Raw genomic sequence first — 20,889 nt, 5'->3', positions numbered from 1 at the left:
TTGTCAATGTGTTCACGGCAAGATCCAACAAGCTTTCAGGAAATAATGAGCTGATAATTGACATGCTTTCTGAGTGTAGGAAAATAACTGCAGATGCTGGTACAAATCGAAGGTATCACAAAAAGCTGGAGTAACTCAGCAGGTCAGGCAGCATCTCAGGAGAGAAGGAATGGGTGACGTTTCGGGTCGTGACCCTTGGTCTCGACCCGAAACGTCACCCATTCCCTCTCTCCTGAGATGGTGCCTGACCCGCTGAGTTACTCCAGCTTTGTGCTTTCTGAGTGTTTAACAGGATACAAAAATATACAATAGGAGAACATGGTTTGATTGTCATATCCTGAGATTCATTGAACCAGTCATCGGTTTTGTTATCAGATATTAGTTTAGTTTAGAGATACAGTGGGGAAACAGGTCCTTCGGCCCACCAAGTCCGCAACGACCAGCGATCCCCGCACATTAACACTACCTTGCACATACTATGGACAATTTACATTTATACCAAGCCAATTAACCTACAAACCTGTACGTACTTAGAGTGTGGGAGGAAACCGAAGATCTCAGAGAAAACCCACGCAGGTCACCGGGAGAACATACAAACTCTGCACAGGCAAGCACCCGCAGTCAGGATCGCACCCGGGTCTCTGGCACTGTAAGGCAGCAACTCTACCGCTGTGCCACCGTGCCGCCTGAGTTAGTTATTAATGCTTGGATCATTATGCCCACAAGATGCTGCAATATCATCAAACTGCGATAAGGGATGGAAAACCATAATGGACATAATAGGAATTCCAGGCAAGCAAGCCCCATCAGAATTTTTCTTTGACCATGTCAATGATTCAATGAGAATCAACATGTTTTTATGGCTTTGTCAGTGATATGAAGACTCGTAAATATCCTCTTTGTTCAATACTCCACACAATAACATTAATATAACAAACATTATTTACGGTGCTCTCACTACCACAAGGTACTGTTCAATATAAGTTGCCTTTTTATGGCTCCCACAGACGACATAAAGTGGTTCCTTCGACTCAGAATACTTGATTGCCAGAAAAATAAAATAGATTCTGGAATTTATCACAGTATGGAATAAAGCACATCTCTAAATGATTCACGATTCTTTCAAATGTTTCTTTTGAAAAGCTGTTACACATTAAGATTTGGAGAGATTGTGTTAAATTAGTTGCAGTCTATTTCCCACTCCATACCCAATGGCAAGATCAGCTAAAAAGATCAAGGTTAGAAAACCTCGGTGTTTGGACCACATTAATATTACTTGTGCCTGACATATTTTTATTTACATGCCCCACACCAAAGCCCTGAGACAATCTCTTTCAAGCTCTGTCACCAATCAGACAGAGGGAAAGGCTGAAGGATGTACTCAAGAGTAGAACATAAAACGTGTAAAAGTACAGCACAAGAACAGGCCCTTTGGCCCAAAATGTCTGTGCCGACCATGATGCCAAGACCATCTCTTATTTACTTGCACATTATCTATATCCCTCCATTCCCTGCATATCCATATGCCTATTCAAAAGTCTCTTAAATCCCACTATCATCTGCCTCAACTAATGCCTCCAGCAACACAGTTCAGGCACTCACTGCCCTCTGTGTTAAATAATGCCCCGTACCTTCTACTTTGAACTTTGCCCCTCTCATCTTATAGCTGTGCCCTCTAGTATTTGAGTTTTCCATCCTGGGAAATAGATTCTGACTGTCGAGCCTATCCATGCCTTTATGTGCTGATGACAGTTCTCCCTGTAACCTCCAGTGTTCCAGAGAAAACAATCCAAGTTTGCCCAACCTCTCCTTGTAGCTAATACTCTGAACTAACAAAACAGTTTCATTGACTTTTTGAGAATCCCTTATCAATGACTGATCAAAATGATGAAGTAGCATTGAGAACCTGGAGTACAGGCCTTGGCAGGACTCTGAAGCACTATGTTAACAGCAGAAGGAGCGTACAACGTCATAAACCATCCACCATTTCAGGTATGTCCTGCCCCACATGTGGAAGAGTCTGCAGTAGGCGCATTGGCCCCATCAACACAACATCAGCAGACTGTAAAACACCATGTTGACTCATTTTTGTCTATTTTAAGCTATAGCACTCAAGGCAGCACAGTGGTGCAGCGGTAGAGTTGCTGCCTTACAGCACCGGTGACCCAGGTTCGATCCTGACCACGGATGCTGTCTGTACGGAGTTTGTATGTTCCCCATGTACCGCTTGAGTTTTCCCCTGGGTGTACCGGTTTCCTCCCACATTCCAAAGACATGCAGGTTTGTAGATTAATTGGCTTCTGCAAATTGTCCCTAGTTTGGAGGATAGAACGTGTATCGCTGTGGATTCGATGGTCCGAAGGGCCTGTTTCCATGCTGTGTCTCCAGCAGTTTGTGTCTATCAAGGAATGTTTAGTTAATTGTCCATCAAAATCCATACGAACAGAGTAGAATTCAACTTTGATAGTGAGGAATTTTTAAGAAGAAGAAATTAATTAAATAAATGATTGAATTAAAAAACAATTTAATTCACAAGGAGAATGTGCCATCCCTCCCCAGTTTCACATTTGTCCGACTCCAACCCACAATATTGCTATTGACTAAATGGCCCCTGCAATGATCCATCATGGTAGTCAGTTCAATGGGATATTCAAGATATGTGATACATGTTAATATGCATTTATGAGGGACCCCTGCCACCCCAGCAACGGACAGTTCCAGCTGCTACGGTCAGGCAAACGCCTCCGCTGTCACGCTGTGAAAACGGAGAGGATGAGATGGAGTTTCTTCCCACAGGCCATCAGGACTGTTAACTATTATAACTCCAGGGACTAACATTTTCTTTTCTGTATTAATTTTAATTTATATGCTGTAATTGTAATTTTTTTAAAGAAATTTTGCACAATCCGCAGGCATTGCCACTTTCATTTCACTGCACATCGTGTATGTGTATGTGACAAATAAACTTAACTTGTCTTGAATGAATTTTAAAAATCTTGGCAAAAAATTATGCTTGGCAGCTTGCTGTAAAAAGTGGCTTTTAATCAATTTAGTGTGATGGATCTATTTTTAATTGTCATGAAATTGTAAGTTACAGACTTAAAGTTACAACTTAATATTAGACTTTTTTTTGCTAGCTACTCTCTGGTAGGCAGTACAAACAGAGTCATGGAGACACAGCCGCCCTGTCCAGAATCGGGCCCTTTGGCCCAAATTGTCCATGCCAGTCAAACGGAAGGGCCTCGACCCAAAACGTCACCCATTCCTTCTCTCCAGAGATGCTGCCTGTCCCGCTGAGCTACTCCAGCATTTTGTGTCTATCTTCAGTGTAAACCAGCATCTGCAGTTCCTTCCTACACCAATCAAATCACCTAATTCACTTGCTTGCACCTGGCCCATATCCATCCACAAGTTTCCCCAAAGCATGCATTTGTCAGAGTGTTTTTTAAAAGTCATATTTATATCCCCACTCCCATTTCCTTTTCAGCTCATTCCATAAATGTGCCATCCTTTGTGTGAAAAAGGTTGCCCCTCAGGTCATGTCTGAATGTTCTCTCAGCTCCGCCTTCCATTTTAGACTCAGCTACACTCAGGAGAAGAACTGGCTATTCACCTCATTGATGCCCCTCTTGATTTTATAAACCTCTTTATCTCAGGTCACTGGAGAAGACTTGATGGGCCAAATGGCCTAATTCTGCTCCTATCATTTATGATCTTATGATATTTATGACCTGTCAGTTTACTATGCTCCAGGGAATAAAAGTCACTGCCTAGCCAACCTCCCCTTGGTAACACAAATGCTCCAATCCTGGCAATATCCTCATGTCTTTTTTGCACCCTTTCAAGTTTAATGACATTCTCTCTATAACAGGAAGATCAGAATTGTACTCAGTACTCCAAATGTGGCCTTACCATTGGCTTATAAAAAGGATTAATAATTTATTCCAAATAGAGTCACACTTACCCAAGGTCCAAAAATTTCCTCCGTGCCTTTCTGTCCAGCCCAACTGTGGGACTCGCTGGTTCCGCAGGACTTGTTTCCTTGCTCCCTTCTGAACCTGTGGTACAAACATGTAAGGAATACATTAGGGCACTGTCACAACATTGATAGTACATCCTTGACAGCTATTGTTCTTGCTTCAACGACCATGAATATCTAGCAACCTTATGAGATTGTGAGATGGTTTCTGATTTAAGTACATCCCATGACAAATTCAATGAAAAGAAAAGTCAAACTGGAATTAATCATTTGCGACCGTGTATCAAGATGGTTCATCCAGGCTACGCACCACAGATATTTTTTTGGGGCCATTTTATATTCTTAATTAATGGTGAATCTCTGCAGTGTTTATAATTAATGATGGTGTGTCGTAGCTAATTTTATCTCATTAAAACAGTTTCAAACACAAAACCACTGTCAATGGTTTGATTGCAAATGGTCAGTTGCTGACTTTTAAACATCTTCCTCATTATAAACTGGGGGAAACCGAGTTTCAAAAGTTGACGAGTTTAAAGAGATGTCGAACTTCCCAGAGGAAGCATTGACCTGAAAAGGCTTCACGTTGTTCCTCTGTTAAAAGATGCTGCCCTTGGCTGCGATTGTGCTTATGTGTCGATAAAACTTACCGAACAGTCTGCAAAATAAGAATTTCATTATACCTCAGTACATGTGATAATAAAGTACCATTGAACCATTGGACACCCCAAAGACATGTGGGTTTGTAAGTCTCTGTCAAGAAGAACAGCTGGAGGAACTCAGAAAGTTCCATCTCATTTGAACCCTGAATCAGAGCGAGAATCACACTGCTAAACTAGCATAATTTTTTCAATTTATTCATATCAAATATATCTATAAACCTAAATCACAATGTTCAGTTACCTCAATTACTGTGCCTAAATGTGTAGGGAGTGGATGAGAAAGTGGAATAACATAGAACTAGTGCGAGAAGGTGATCAATGGTTGGCATGGGCTCAGTGGGCCGAAGGGCCTGTGTCCATGCTCTAAACTAAATTAAACAATCCGACCTGGACAACACCTGAAACTCAACCAATTAAATGGTAGCGGTGGGGAAACAAGGAAGTGCATAATCCCGACCCAAAACATCACCTGTCCACGTTCTCCAGAGATGTTGTCTGACCTGTTGAGTTACTCCAGCACTTTGTGTCTTTAAATGGTAGCCCTCTCGAGCCAACTAAAATTCTCTGTGCTAGCTAACTTCAGATAGTAAATGTCCCTCATTTTAATCTCAAAATCGAGGATAATCTACAATGGATCTGACAGAAATCTGGATGACTCAAACAATTTATTTCAATGAAACCAACTCCCTTACATTGAAAAGAGTGTATGTTTCACTCTATTGCGCATGGACTAATTCATCCAAAATCCAATTAACAAAAGTCATGGTAATTGGGCTAACTAAACATTGTGATTTAGGTTTACAGATATATTTGATTTGAATAAACTGAAAAAATGATACTAATTTAGCAATGTGGATTCTATTAGTGCCTCTTTGCTCAGATTCAGCGTTTGAGTGAGATGGAACATTCTGAGTTCGCCCAGCTGATCTCCTTTTGAAGGAATTGCTAAATTGCATTGGGGACTATGAGCCCCACTGGTTTAATCCTGCTGGAGGCACCAAGGTTAGTTAAAACACTTCACTGGCATCACAGATGATCAACTAACTCAGTCACACAGGCTTAATCCAGAGGCTGTTTATGGAGCTGTGCCTTTGGCCTGTTTGTAAAGATCACATTCATACATCTTCTCTCCTTATTGCCTTTTCCCACTACCTATTGTCTTTTCATCTCTGGTCTTTGGCCAACCCTTCTACCTATCAACCCCCATCACCTGTTTCCACCTATCACTTGCCAGGCTTTGTCCCACCCCACACCTCTCTTCCAGCTTTCTTCCCCGTACTATAATCAGTCTGACGAAGGGTCCAGACCTGAAACGATGACCATGAAATCCCCTTGATCCCTGAAGTATTATAGAGCTAGGTGCTGCTTCCTAAAGACTTTATGGAGAAGCACGATAGTCTAGGCTCAGCCACCATTGAATGCTACATGACTGGGCCTCTGTAAGAGCCTCTCATATGTTCTGCAGATGCATTGTTTAAGGAAGAAGCAAGCATGGTGTTAATATATTGTAACAGAATACACTGAACATGGAGAAAGTCTGAAGAAGGGTCCCAACCAGAAATGCCACCTATCCATGTTCTTCAGAGATGCTGCCTGAGCTGCTGAGTTACTCCTGCACTTTGTGTCCTCTTTTGTAAACCAGCTTCTGCAGTTCCTTGTTTCTACATTCCAGATGTATTTGTTGAATATATTATGTAAAGATAATATTTTTTGGAGGTAGGTATAAAACCAGTAATGCACCAACCCTTTCAGGTGGGTGCCTTAGGTCTAACTCCAGAAGTCTCCTTTGGTCTGCAAAGAGTTACCGAAGAGTTCACGTACAGACAACTTGTTTCGGGCTCAGTGGCTGAGCTTTGCAGCTTCTGACTCTGATCACTAGGAGGGGGGGGGGGGGGGGGGGGCAGATCTGAGTGGCTGAGGCTGTCTCTCTGCATCTGCCAAGGAAACCCTCTTTTAAGAGTCTTTCCAGCTGAGACAAAGGTTCACCTGCACCTCCTCCAACCTCATCTATTGCATCCGCTGCTCTAGATGTCAACTTATTTACATCGGCGAAACCAAGCGCAGGCTCGGCGATCGCTTCGCTTAATGCCTGCGCTCGGTCCGCATTGACCAAACTGATCTCCCGGTGGCTGAGCACTTCAACTCCCCCTCCCATTCCCAGTCTGACCTTTCTGTCATGGGCTTCCTCCAGTGCCATAGTGAGGCCCACCGGAAATTGGAGGAACAGCACCTCATATTTCGCCTAGGCAGCTTGCAGCCCAGTGGTATGAACATCGACTTCTCCGACTTTAGATAGTTCCTCTGTCCCTCTCTTCCCCTCCCCCTTCCCAGATCTCCCTCTATCTTCCTGTCTCCACCTATATCCTTCCTTTGTCCCGCCCTCCTGACATCAGTCTGAAGAATGGTCTCGACCCGAAACGTCACCCATTCCTTCTCTCCTGAGATGCTGCCTGACCTGCTGAGTTACTCCAGCATTTTGTGAATAAATACCCTCTTTTAAGAAAGTGGTTTCTATGGAATGAATCTCCATCCAAGTTGTGCAATCAACTGCAATATTCTGGGCCACATCTCCAATGTTTACTGCAAATTTTGTTAAGTTGCCCTATGAGAAACAAGGAACTGCAGATGCTGGCTCACAAAAAAAAAACCCACAAAGTGCTGGAGTAACTCAGGGGGTCAGGCAGCATCTCTGAAGGACCATGGAGAGGCAGCGTTCAGATTCAGACCCTCGAAAAAGGGTCCCGACTTGAAACTTCGCCTATCCATGTCCTCCAGAGATGCTTAAGAAGGAACTGCAGATGCTGGTTTAAACCGAAGATAGACACAAAAAACTGAAGTAACTCAGCGGGACAGGCAGCATCTCTGGAGCGAAGAAATGGGTGACGTTTCGGGTCGAGTCCCTTCATCAGACTGAATAAGGTTCTTGACCTGAAACGTCACCCATTCCTTCTCTTCAGAGATGCTGCCAGTCCTGCTGAGTTACTCCAGCTTTTTGTGTCTATCCCCCAGAGATGCTGCCTGACCTGCTGAGTTACTCCAGCTTTTTGTGTCTATCCCCCAGAGATGCTGCCTGACCTGCTGAGTTACTCCAGCTTTTTGTGTCTATCCCCCAGAGATGCTGCCTGACCTGCTGAGTTACTCCAGCTTTTTGTGTCTATCCCCCAGAGATGCTGCCTGACCTGCTGAGTTGCTCCAGCAACTTGTGTGTGTTTTTTTTGTATATACTGCCCGATGCCTTGCACAAAGAAAAGCCCAGAAATAAAGGAATATTATCTCACCAGTGGAAAATGAATGACAAAATAGAGTAACGGCACCTTCACTGTGCTTCTCTGCTCTCCTCTCCCTCCGTGTGTGAACTGGAGACATGTCGGAGCTGTGGCAGGATTTGGAGGGGGAGCTGGTCGGTGTTAGTCCCAGGGCTTCCTGGGAGGAAGCAGAGGTCAGAGTCTGGAAACGTGCCTTTGCCATCGACGCCTGCTCCTCTTCCTCAAACGTCCTCCTCACAATGTTCACATCGAACGAGAAGGACGCGGCCCGCTGGGAGGGAGATGCCGAGGAGATGGCGGATTCTGAAGACAGAGAGGAGCCTCGGAGTGAGGAATGGAGGGGAGATCTCATATTGTGCAGTGGGCTTCCGTAGCTGTCCGATACCTGAAATGATCAAAGGCAAAGCACAATGGGTTCATAGCAAAGTGTAGGAAGGAACTGCAGATGCTGGTTTAAACCGGACAGAGACAAAATGCAGGAGTAACTCAGTGGGACAGGCGGCATCTCTGGATAGAAGGAATGGGTGACGTTTCGGGTTGAGGCCCTTCTTCAGACTAGTCAGGAGAAAGGGAAACGAGAGATATAGGCAGTGAAGTAGAGAGATCTAGATCTAGAGAGGTCTCCTAATTTGAGGAAGGACATCCTTGTAATTGAGGCAGTGCAGCGTAGGTTCACGCTGTTGGCTTGTAGTCGGATGGTAGGAGTATTAGGATACGAGATGGGTACATGAGGGAGAATAGGTTATAAGGATATGACTGGGACCGATGGGAAGGTTCTGAGAGCAGGATAGACTCAATGGGCAGAATGGTTTCCTTCTTACTCATGAGCAGATTATGTGAAAAATCAAAGACATTGTGGATACCAGAGCCATGCTCATTTGATATCCACACAAATGGCGTTTCCATCAGATTCATCGAAGAGAAACAGAAAATATTTGGGCAGCACAGTGACGCAGCTGGTAGAGTTGCTGCCTCACCGTGCCGGACACCAGATTTCGATCATGACCCCAGGAGCTGTCTGAGTGGAGTTTGCACGTTCTCCCTGTGATCACGTGGGTATCCTCCAGGAGCTCCGGTCTCCTCCCACATCCCAAGGATGTGCGGGTTTGTAGGTTAATTGGCCTCTGTAAAATTACCCTTAATGTGCAGGAAGTGAATGAGAAAGTGTGACAGCCTAGAACTAGTGAGAATGGGCAATTGATGGTCGGCTTGGAGTTGGTGCGCTGAAGGGCCAGTTTTCTTCCTGTATCGCTAAACTAAGTCAAACTAATTGCTAATTATAACAAATCACAAGCCAAGGTAACTGAGACCAAATGGAGTGTCCTGCCAATGAGACATGGAGTCATACAGCAAATGCAGCCGGTAGAGAAAAAAAGCCTTCAACTTGTTCATACCGACCAAAATGCACCATCTAAACTAGTCCCAGATGGTTGACTGGAATTAGCTAATTGCACAGATTAGATCTGGATTGAGGCCTGCTGGATGCTGGGCGCAACCACACACTGTCCTTATCACGTGATCAATGTAGGATGAGGATGTGCGGTCTTTCCATTCCCACAGTCAAAATAATGACTTACCTTTCTTTCCAGGCTGTCATCACCTTCAGTGGAGCTCATGCTGTCTCTTAGCCGAGATCTGGAAGGTCGCTGTCGTCTTGCCTTAACAGACAGTTGGGCTCGAGCTTTTTGCAAGCTGCTATCAAGTCTTTCAGTCTCTGGTATCACTTCATTAAAATCTGCGACGATATTAAACGTATTAATGCAGTCAGAATGAATGATAACATGAGCATGTACGATTGTCCATGGGGCATTAAACTAAACTCATTGTTGGAGTGCATTATATAAACTTTATAATTAGAACCTATAATAAATTTACAACGAGAACAGCACAATGGCACAGTGGCAGAGTTGCTGCCTCACAGCGCCAGAGGCCCCGGTTTGATCCTGACTACGGGTGCTACCTGTGAGAAGTTTGTATGTTCTCCCTGTGACTGCGTGGGTTTTCTCCAAGTGCTCCAGTTTCCTCCCACATTCCAAAGACTTGCAGGTTTGTAGATTAATTGGTTTTCTGTAAATTGCCCGTTATGTGTAGGATGCGGAACTGGGATAACATAGTGGGTGGACACTGTGGGCTGAAGTGCTCGTTCTTGTGCTGTACTTGTGCTCTATGTTCTATGAGTCCCAGTCAATATTGGGAAGTTAAAATCACCCACTACAACTAATCTGTTGGCCGTACATTTTAGTTACACCGGGGCATAATATAGTATGGGGAACGATGGGCGGTATGGATCCGATGACCTGAAGTGCTTGTTTCCATGCTGTATTTCTAAAACTACAGCTTCAATTTAAATGAATTGAACTAAAGTGCGGCTGTAAAGCACAGATAATTCATTTCCCATGGAGTGTCAGGAGGTATCATACTTCAGTTGTTGTGGGATAAGTTCACAAGTTCGTACATGATAGGAGCAGTATTAGGCCATTCGGCCCATCAAGTCTACTCCGCCATTCAATCATGGCTGATCTATCTCACCCTCCTAACCCCATTCTCCTGCCTTCTCGCCATAGCCCCTGACACCCGTACTAATTAAGAATCTATCTATCTCTATCTCTCAGAACAGATAAGAACAGGAAGTTGGAGAAAAAGGAGTGGACACTGTCTTACACATCTCCTTGCATGTAACAAGCTCCTTACATGGAGCTTACACAAAGCATGCAAAGTGGCAGCTGCTCTGCATTGTGCTCCCATCTGGAATTCAATTCCAAGGGCATCAATTAAGACAAAATTTGGATGTGTCGGAATTCGCAGAGCCACACCATTTTAATGCAATTATTTATATTAATTAAAGTTTTGCAATAATTTACTCAACACATTTGATAATATGAAGAGTAGCAGAGAAAATGTACTCATCAATGCAACTGGAACACTTAAAAAAAACTATTGGTTTAGTAATGGGTATTATAGTTATACTCTAGGCCTCAAATAGCGAGAAGGAGCGAGAGGAACAGATGTTGGCAGTTCATGGAAAAATAGACGAATGATGGATTAGTTTTAGCGGGTGACCTAACATTCCCAATATTGACTGGGACACATAGAACATAAAACAGTACAGCACATGAAGAAACCCTTCAGCCCACATTGTCCATGCTGAACATGATGCCAAGTTAGACAGAGAAATCTAAAGGATCCCAACCCAAAACATCACCTACCCAATTTTCTCCAAAGATGCTGCCTGACCCGTTGTGTCTATCTTTGGTATGAACCAGCATCTGCAGTTCCTTTTTATTCCATTTTGGCCGAAGTAAAGCATTTGACAAGGTACCTCATGGCAGACTGGTCCAGAAGATTAAGTCACATGGGATCCACAGTGAGTTGGTGAATCAGATACAAATTTGGCTTGGCTATATTCAGCGGATCAGAGTCATGGAGGGATATTTTTCTGACTGGAGGTATCTAACCAATGTGTTCTGCAAGGATCGGTGCTGAGACCTCTGTTGTTTGAGATATATCAAAATGATTTGGATAAAAATCTAGTTGGAATGATCAGTAAGTTTGCAGACTTACTGCCTGTCTGTAGTGAGCAATGTTGTTAATAGATACATCATTGAACATAGTATATAGCAAGCTACAGCACAGGAACAGGGCCTTCAGCCCACGATATCTGTGCCAAACATAACGCCATGATAAACTAATCTCATCTGCCTGGACATAATCCATATCCCTCCATTTCCATCAGTTGGAAATTTGGGCAGATAGAGTCTATTCCAGCCAAGTGTGGGGTAATACATTTTGGGAGGTCAAATGCAAACGGAAAATAGACAGTAAATGGCAGGAGCCTTAGGATTGTATTGTATTAACTATAAGGGGAGGTTGGAAAACCTTGGATTGTTTTCTCTGGAGTGTTGGATGCTGAGGAGCGACCTGATAAATTATGAAGGGCATAATTAGGGTAGAGAGTCATAGTCTTTTATCGGGATGAAAATGTCAAAGATGAGAGGACATAGGTTTGAGATGAAAGGAGGAAAGTTTTAAAGAGATTTACGAGGCAAGTTTTTTTAAACACAGAGAATGATAGGAACCTCGAACAGGGTGCCAGGGGAGTTGGTCGAAGCAGATACAATGACAATGTTTAACAGGTATTTAGTCAGACACGTAAACAGATGGGAAATGGAGGGATATGGACCATATGCAATATAATAGATCTCATGGTCAACATAGACATGGTCGGCCAAAGAACTTGTTCCTGTGCTGTTCTGTTCTATGTTCCGGGTTTTTATGCTATTCCAGAAAAGGCGACAAGCACTCCTCTCCAAACAGATCTTCAATGGTCTCCTTTTTCAGCAATGTGGTCTCGCTGAGCAGTGATTATACTTCAAAGATACTTAACTGTGCATGAAATGCTTTAAGAACATAGAAGAGTACAACAGGGAAACGGGTCCTGTGGCACACATTGCTCGTGCTGAACATGATGACCAGTTAAATCTGCCTGCATGTGACCTGTACCCCATTATTCCTTGCCCATCCACATGCCCTCTCAAAGCTTCTTAAATGCCACAGCTGTATCTCCTCCACCACTGCTGGCAGCCATGATAAAAGTACAAATCTTGTATTCTTGCATATTCTGACTTACACATGACTCCTGACCCATAGGCACGTGGTGGTATTTTAGCTCTGAAATGGCCTAGCAAGTCCTTCAACTCATGAGCAAAGAAGCCCTGCCAACCTCCCTGGGAAAGATAGACACAAAAAGCTGGAGTAACTCAGTGGGTCAGGCCACATCACTGGAGAAAGGGAATCGGTGACATCTTTGAAATAACTCAAATGACCGTGAGTTGTAGAAGGTGACGGCTCGTTGAGATTGTCCATGCTCCAGAACAAACTCCTATACTTATCAATTTATTCAGCTTGCAGAAGAAATTTGACCAAGTTATCCTGGGTCAGCCCATCATTGTTCAGCCCAATACGAATTTCCAATTCAATTACTCAGTTTTCATCAGGTATTCCACAGTCTGAGTTGGAGACTCACTGTTGCTTTGAGACTCACTGTCGAAGGCACCACAATGGAAACGATTTCAAATCACTGAACATTGCAAAAGCACTTCAAAAAATATTTGAGGGAAAACCAATGTATTCAGAGAGAAGCCAAAAGGCTTTTCATGGGAAATAAGTATTACACATCCAGTATAAATTAATGGGTTTATGGTTCTTAGTGGCTTTTAAGTGCATTGTTAGCGTCATTGAGAAATCTGGTTACACGCAAAACATAGAGGTAGGGTGAAGCTGAGGAGGAATAAAATGTTTCAGATAACATTGTCAGTCTAAGTAGAAAAGGGTTAGTACTGATAATGGATGACCTCACGGGCACTCAAATGATGAAATAAGCTATTTATGTTTAAACTGAATAAGGGAGAGAGAGAGAGAGAGAGAGAAGGCTCCAGAATAAAAAATGACAACTGTTACGAGTCACCAGCTCGAGGCCAAGAAAACACCTGCGCACATCTGTTAAATACAGAGCCAAGCACAGTTGTGATCACTCATAGCACAACTAGCATGGGGGCGCAGCGGTAGAGTCGCTGCCTTACAGCGCTTTCAGCACCAAAGGCCCGGGTTCGATCCCAGGTAAGGAGTTTGACGTTCTTCCCATGACCGCGTGGGTTTTCTCTGAGATCTTTGGTTTCCTCCCACACTCCAATGACGTACAGGTTTGTAGGTTGATTGGCTTTGTATAAATGCAAATTGTCCCTAATGTGCGTAGGATAGTGTTAATGTGCGGAGACCGTTGGTCGGCACGGACCCCGTGGGCCGAAGGGCCTGTTTCCACGCTGTATCGCTAAACTAAAAAAACTAAACTAAATCTAGCTGATGACACTGTCTCAGCACAGCATGCAACATGGTGGCGCATCACAGACACGGAGACCAGGTGCAGTATTTGCTCTCGCTGGCAGTCTGTTTGTCCTTTGTCCTTTTTGTTTGTGTGTTGGTGGTGGGGTGTTTTGTTTTGGTTGTGTATGTGGGGGTGGGGGTGGGGGGGGTGGTGAGGGTGGGTGGGTATGTGGGGGGGGGGGGGTGTGGGTGGGGGAAATCTTTCTTTTTTTTATTTTTTAGGTCTCTTCCGCAGGGCCTTCCATCACCCGGCGCGGCTCGGCCGCGGGACTGAACAGCGCCCGGTGCGGCTCGGCCGCGGGGCCTTCCATCGACCGGTGCGGCGCGGCCGCGGGACACCATTCTGCTTTAGTTAAACATTTTGTTCAAGATGGCCGCGCCGTTGTGTTTGGCTGCCTGCCACTGTATGTTGTTTCTTCTTTTTTTCCTAATCAGATGTGCAGCACTTTGGTCAACGTGGGTTGTTTTTAAACGTGCTATACAAATAAAATTGACTTGACTTGACTTGATTAACCTGAGTACCATACAGTGGGAAGGCAATAGAAGCAAGGAACTGCAGATCCCGGTTTACACAAAAGGACAAAGAGTGCTGGAAAAACTCAATCGGTCAGGCAGCAACTCTGGAGAACATGGATGGATGACGTTTCGGGTCACGATCGAACCCGGGTGTGAAGCAACAGCACTGCCCGCTGCACCACTGTGATGATTGACCTGATCCCGAAATGTCACCCATTCCTTCTCTCCTGAGATACTGCCTGACCCGCTGAGTTACTCCAGCGTTTTGTGTCTACCTTCGACCTGATCAGTCACGTACACCTGATGATATTGGAGGATCCACAAACCCACATGTTTGAAGAAGGGTCGCAACTGAAAAGTCACCTATCCATGTTCTCCAGAGATGCTGCCTGATCTGCAAAGTTACTCCAGCACTTTGTATCTTTTGCACGAGGATTTTGCCTGAGCTTGAGGGCTTGGGCTGTAGGGAGGGATTGGGCAGGGTAGGACTTTAATCCTTGAAGCTCAGAAAGTGAGGGGTGATCTTATAGAGGTGTATAAGATCAATTTTTTTTGCAGCAATACGTAGAGGTGCCTACCAGTGTTGGACCTCCTGTTAGGAAATGAGATGGGTCAGGTGACGGAGGTATGTGTTGAGGAGCACTTTGGGTCTAGTGATCATAATGCCATTAGTTTCAATATCATTATGGAGAAGGTCAAATCTGGACCAAGGGTTGAGATTTTGGATTGGAGAAAGGCTAATTTTGAGGAGATGAGAAAGGATTTAAAAGGAGTGAAATGGAAATTGTTGTTTTATGAAAAGGATATAATAGAGAAATGGAGGATATTTAAAGGTGAAATTTTGAGAGTACAGAGTCTTTATGTCCCTGTTCGGTGGAAAGGAAAGAATAATAATTTGAAAGAGCCGTGGTTTTCCAGGGAAATTGGACACTTGGTTCGGAAAAAGAGGGAGGTATACAATAAATATAAGCGGCAGGGAGTAAATGAGGTTCTTGAGGAATATAAAGAATGTAAAAGGAATCTTAAAAAGGAAATTAGAAAAGCGAAAAAAAGATATGAGGCTGCTTTGGCAAGTAATGTAAAAGTAAACCCCAAGGGGTTCTACAGATATGTCAATAGCAAAAGGATAGTGAGGGATAAAATTGGTCCATTAGAGAGTCAGAGTGGACAGCTATGTGCTGAGCCAGAAGAAATGGGGGAGATATTAAACAATTTCTTTTCTTCGGTATTTACCGAGGAGAAGGATATTGAATTATGTGAGGTAAGCGAAACAAGTAGAGTAGTGATGGAAATTAGGAGGATTAAAGAAGAGGAGGTACGGACACTTTTGAAGAATATAAAAGTGGATAAGTCTCCAGGTCCTGATAGGATATTCCCTAGGACATTGAGGGAAGTTAGTGCAGAAATAGCAGGGGCTATGACGGAAATATTTCAAACGTCATTAGAAACAGGGATGGTGCCGGAAGATTGGCGCATTGCGCATGTTGTGCCTTTGTTTAAAAAAGGTTCTAAAAGTAAACCTAGCAATTATAGACCTATTAGTTTGACGTCTGTGGTGGGAAAATTAATGGAAAAGATACTTAGGGACAATATATATAATTATTTGGATAATCAAGGCCTGATTAGAAACAGTCAACATGGATTTGTGCCTGGAAGGTCATGTTTGACTAATCTTCTTGAATTTTTTGAAGAGGTTACCAGGGAAATTGATAAGGGCAAGGCTGTGGATGTTGTCTATATGGACTTCAGTAAGGCATTTGACAAGGTTCCACATGGAAGGTTGATTAAGAAGGTTAAATCGTTGGGTATTAATAGTGAGGTTGCAAGATGGATTCAACAATGGCTGAATGGGAGATACCAGAGGGTAACGGTTGACAATTGTATGTCAGGTTGGAGGCCAGTGTCTAGTGGAGTGCCCCAAGGATCTGTGTTGGGTCCATTGTTGTTTGTCATTTACATTAATGATCTGGATGATGGTGTGGCAAATTGGATTAGTAAATATGCAGATGATACTAAGATAGGTGGAGTAGTTGATAGTGAGGTAGATTTTCAAAGTCTACAGAGAGACTTGGGCCTTTTGGAAGGGTGGGCTGAAAGATGGCAGATGGAGTTTAATGCTGATAAGTGTGAGGTGCTGCATTTTGGTAGGACAAATCAAAATAGGACGTACACGGTAAATGGTAGGGAATTGAGGAATGCAGTGGAACAGAGGGATCTGGGAATAACTGTGCATTGTTCCCTGAAGGTGGAATCTCATGTGGATAGGGTGGTGAAGAAGGCGTTTGGTATGCTTGCCTTTATAAATCAGAGCATCGAGTATAGAAGTTGGGATGTAATGTTGAAATTGTACAGGGCATTGGTGAGGCCGAATCTGGAGTATGGTGTGCAGTTCTGGTCGCCAAATTATAGGAAGGATGTCGACAAAATGGAGAGGGTACAGAGGAGATTTACTAAAATGTTGCCTGGGTTTCAGCACTTAGGCTACAGAGAGAGGTTGAACAGGTTGGGTCTTTATTCTTTGGAGCGTAGAAGGTTGAGGGGGGACTTGATAGAGGTTTTTAAAATTTTGAGAGGGACGGACAGAGTTGACGTGGGTAGGCTTTTCCCTTTGAGAGTGGGGAAGATTCCAACAAGGGGACATAGCTTCAGAATTGAGGGACAAAGGTTTAGGGGTAACATGAGGGGGAACTTCTTTACTCAGAGGGTTGTGGCTGTATGGAATGGGCTTCCGGTGGAAGTGGTGGAGGCTGGCTCGATTTTATTATTTAAGAGTAAATTGGATAGGTATATGGATAGGAGGGGATTGGAGGGTTATGGTCTGAGTGCAGGTAGATGAGACTAGGTCAGGGAGAATGGTCGGCGTGGACTGGTAGGGCCGGACAGGCCTGTTTCCATGCTGTAGTTGTTATATGTTATATGTTATATGTTAGATAGGGTGAATGCACACTTTTTTCCCCCAGAGATGGGAAAGATTTAAAATGGAACCTGAGGGGCAACTTTTTCACATTGAGGGTGGTGGGTATATGGAACAAGCAATAGCAATAGATGCAATAGCAACATTTAAAAGATATTTGGACAGTCACGTGGATGGGAAAGTTACAGAGAGCAAATAAGCACATTTTAGGGAGCAGAGGAAATGGGGCACCTTGATTAACATGGGCAATTTTGGCCAAAAGGCCTGCTTCCATGCTCCATGCCTTTATGTGGATAAATGTGAGGTTATCCACTTTGGTGGCAAGAACAGGAAAGCAGACTATTATCTGAATGGTGGCCGATTAGGAAAAGGGGAGATGCAACGAGACCTGGGTGTCGTGGTACACCAGTCATTGAAAGTAGGCATGCAGGTGCAGCAGGCAGTGAAGAACGCGAATGGTATGTTGGCATTCATAGCGAGGGGATTTGAGTATAGGAGCAGGGAGGTTCTGCTGCAGTTGTACAGGGCATTGGTGAGACCATACCTGGAGTATTGCGTACAGTTTTGGTCTCCTAATCTGATCAAAGACATTCTTGCCATACAGGGAGTACAGAGAAGGTTCACCAGATTGATTCCTGGGATGGCAGGACTTTCATATGAAGAAAGACTGGATAGACTCGGCTTGTACTCGCTGGAATTTAGAAGATTGAGGGGGGATCTTATAGAAACTTACAAAATTCTTAAGGGGTTGGACAGGCTAGATGCAGGAAGATTGTTCCCGATGTTGGGGAAGTCCAGAACAAGGGGTCACAGTTTAAGGATAAGGGGGAAGTCTTTTAGGACCGAGATGAGAAAGTTTTTTTTCACACAGAGAGTGGTGAATCTGTGGAATTCTCTGCCACAGAAGGTAGTTGAGGCCAGTTCATTGGCTATATTAAAGAGGGAGTTAGATGTGGCCCTTGTGGCTAAAGGGATCAGGGGATATGGAGAGAAGGCAGGTACGGGATACTGAATTGGATGATCAGCCATGATCGTATTGAATGGCAGTGCAGGCTCGAAGGGCCGAATGGCCTACTCCTGCACCTATTTTATATGTTTCTATGAACAATACCAGTATGCAGAGCAGAGTGATATCTCTAGAAGTATGCAGTGCATGGGGGATTGCTGTGCACATCAGCTGTACAATAGGGAGACACTGGGAGAGTGTGACACTGTCTATCTTTGTAGATTGTCCAAATGGTCGGAGCTCGCAGATGTGCAGAGTGATCTGGTGCCTGATTTACCAAAGGCTTCTCCTCTATTATCAGGCCTCTGAACTGAGCTAGGATAAACTAGGGTACTGCCTATAAGTTAAGGTACTGTCCAATTCACCTCAACCCCATTCCAGACATTGGAGCTTATCTAGGGATGAACCACAACACTGAGAACTATATTCTGCCCTCTGCACTTCTCCTTTCCTCCACCGATTGTACTTGAGTTTGACTTAACGATATTCATGTAGAGCATTACCTGATCTGTTTGGATAGCGTGCAAAACAAGGCTTTTCATTGTACCTCGGTCGGTACACATGACAATAAGAAACCTAAACCTAAACTATTATTGATGGACTTGAATGCAGAGTTGAGATCACAAACCGAGTAGCCATGACCTCTTTAGAAAAGTTGAGTGGGCTGTGTGGCCGACTCCTTCTCCTAATCTTTGGATCCGTGTGTTTACATAAAATCAATCTCAGTCACTTCCCGCAGGGTGGTCCCCAAACCTTGATTGATGGGGCAATTATCCAGAGACCTCCAGCCTTATTGACTCAAGTTTCAGCACCCAACACAGCCGTTTAAAATAAAGAGACCGCAGTTCGCTTGCTGGTATCGGGCAGCAATCTGAGGAGAAACGTGGCCATTAATAATTTATGGGATTTGGTGCCGTACATCAAATTACTAATGTCGGCAGTATCTGGATTATGTATGGCTAAAATACAACGTGAGCACATATTGTTCCTCGGGAGGTAATTGGTAATATCAATCGCATTCTCCCCGACAAAACGCTCTGCGTCACAGGATTAATGGCTTTAATTAATTTCAGACTGATTGATAGATCTCCACTCTCTAAGAACACAAGGGCAAATGTTCATGAATTCTTTCACTAGAAAGAACTGTTCTGCTTTCCTATCGGTTTGCTAAAGAGCAAGTAAGGCATGTTGTCAAAATGTCTTTAATAACAGCAAATATCCCAGGGCAGAACATATTTCAATAAAACAACCTATTAAACTCAGCCCAGATTTCAAAAAGAACAGACTAAATGCATCGACACCTAACACAGCAGATTACCTCAATTCAAAGGTGGTTTGAGGTGAAGCTGCACATCAAATTATCATTTAATTATTATTACAATCAGAGATTTGATTACAGGTCAGTAGCCAATAATTAACTAGTGGTCCGTGAGGCTATAAGGTTAAAAGCTGGCTTCAATTGCTCACAATTTCAAAAAATATATATGTACTCCCACAGAACAGCTTGGTTCCATTAGAAGTAATGGGCACGCTTTGGCCTGAAGAAGAACAATATGTGCTTGCAGTGCCTGAGACCAGCAGTTAGAGCTCTTAAATGTAAATAACATGATTTGAAAGTGCTAACACAGCTGCAATCTTCAAGAAAGGGCAAAGGTACAAATCTGGCAAGTGAGTTTGTCAGAAAAAGAAATAAATGCGAGTCGCGGCTTTGGCTCCTGAAACATAGTCACGTTCAATAAATGTATCGTAATGGGGGGGAAGATATATGTGTGAAGCAAAGCCATCTGATGTTGTATATTATACAACGCCAAGGCCCTCTGGATCTCCCAGTTGCTGACCATTTTAACTCCCCTTCCCATTCCCACACTGACCTTTCTGCCCCTGGGCCTCCTCCATTGACAGGGTGAGGCCACATGCAAACTGGAGGAACAGCACCTCAATTTCTGCTTGGGTAGCTTACAACCCAACAGTATGAACATTGGCTTCTCCAATTTTAAGTAACCTCTAACTTTCTTCATTCTACTCCTATATCCCTTCCTCTAGCTTCACAATTCGCAACGCTTAAAAAAATATGCATTGAATTCCCCAATTTTAGGTATCTAACTATTCCCCCCCTTACCCCCCCCCCCCCCCCCACCCCACCCTCTCTCACCTTCCCTCGTCCCTTCCATGTGCCCCATCTGGACTCGCACCTATTTCTCCCCCTCCCGCATTCCATCCTCTTGCTTCACAATTTGCAACTCTTCAAACCTGTCTCACACCTTATGTTCTTATCATCATATTAGTCTGGTTACAAGGTTCCCAAGAGCGCTTTTAATAATAAGTGTTATATTTCAGTACAAAACAAGAGGGGTGGCACAGGTGTGTGGTTAGAAATTCCTATATCATTGGCTGTTACAGGCACCAAGTGTCACATCAACCTGCTAAATGGTGATGCTGGTGTGTAGCCCAGCTGGAAGTGCATATGATGCTATGCTTCCAGCTGGCTGGATGTCAGAATCCACGATGAGAAGGGGGAGTAAGAGGACATTGGGAATTGGATACCCATCTCACCGTTGAGTGTGGATTACAAGGTCTACAAACCGTGTCAAGCCTGCTGTGGGACAGGTAATCCACCCGGATCAAACCTGCAACGTACCTGGCACAAAAATCTCCAATGGCCTTGTGCT

At 43.9% G+C, this 20,889-nt stretch overlaps 1 protein-coding gene across 3 annotated transcripts in view; it reads right to left on the bottom strand.

Moving 5' to 3' along the window:
- samd14 (sterile alpha motif domain containing 14) overlaps positions 1 to 20,889 on the bottom strand; it is a 128,159-nt gene that overhangs the window by 50,917 nt on the left and 56,353 nt on the right. For 2 of the 3 annotated variants that reach the window (XM_078424589.1, XM_078424590.1), the window contains 3 exons: positions 9,482 to 9,639; positions 7,917 to 8,289; positions 3,965 to 4,058 (listed from right to left, as the gene is read on the bottom strand). In XM_078424589.1, coding sequence (XP_078280715.1) covers positions 3,965 to 4,058; positions 7,917 to 8,289; positions 9,482 to 9,639 — 625 coding nt within the window. The remainder of the gene's footprint in view (positions 1 to 3,964; positions 4,059 to 7,916; positions 8,290 to 9,481; positions 9,640 to 20,889) is intronic. The other variant, XM_078424591.1, reaches the window with a different exon arrangement.

Source organism: Rhinoraja longicauda, chromosome 29 (assembly GCF_053455715.1).
Source record: "Rhinoraja longicauda isolate Sanriku21f chromosome 29, sRhiLon1.1, whole genome shotgun sequence".
Lineage (NCBI taxonomy): Eukaryota > Metazoa > Chordata > Chondrichthyes > Rajiformes > Arhynchobatidae > Rhinoraja > Rhinoraja longicauda.
This window is presented reverse-complemented; position numbering and strand designations above follow the sequence as displayed.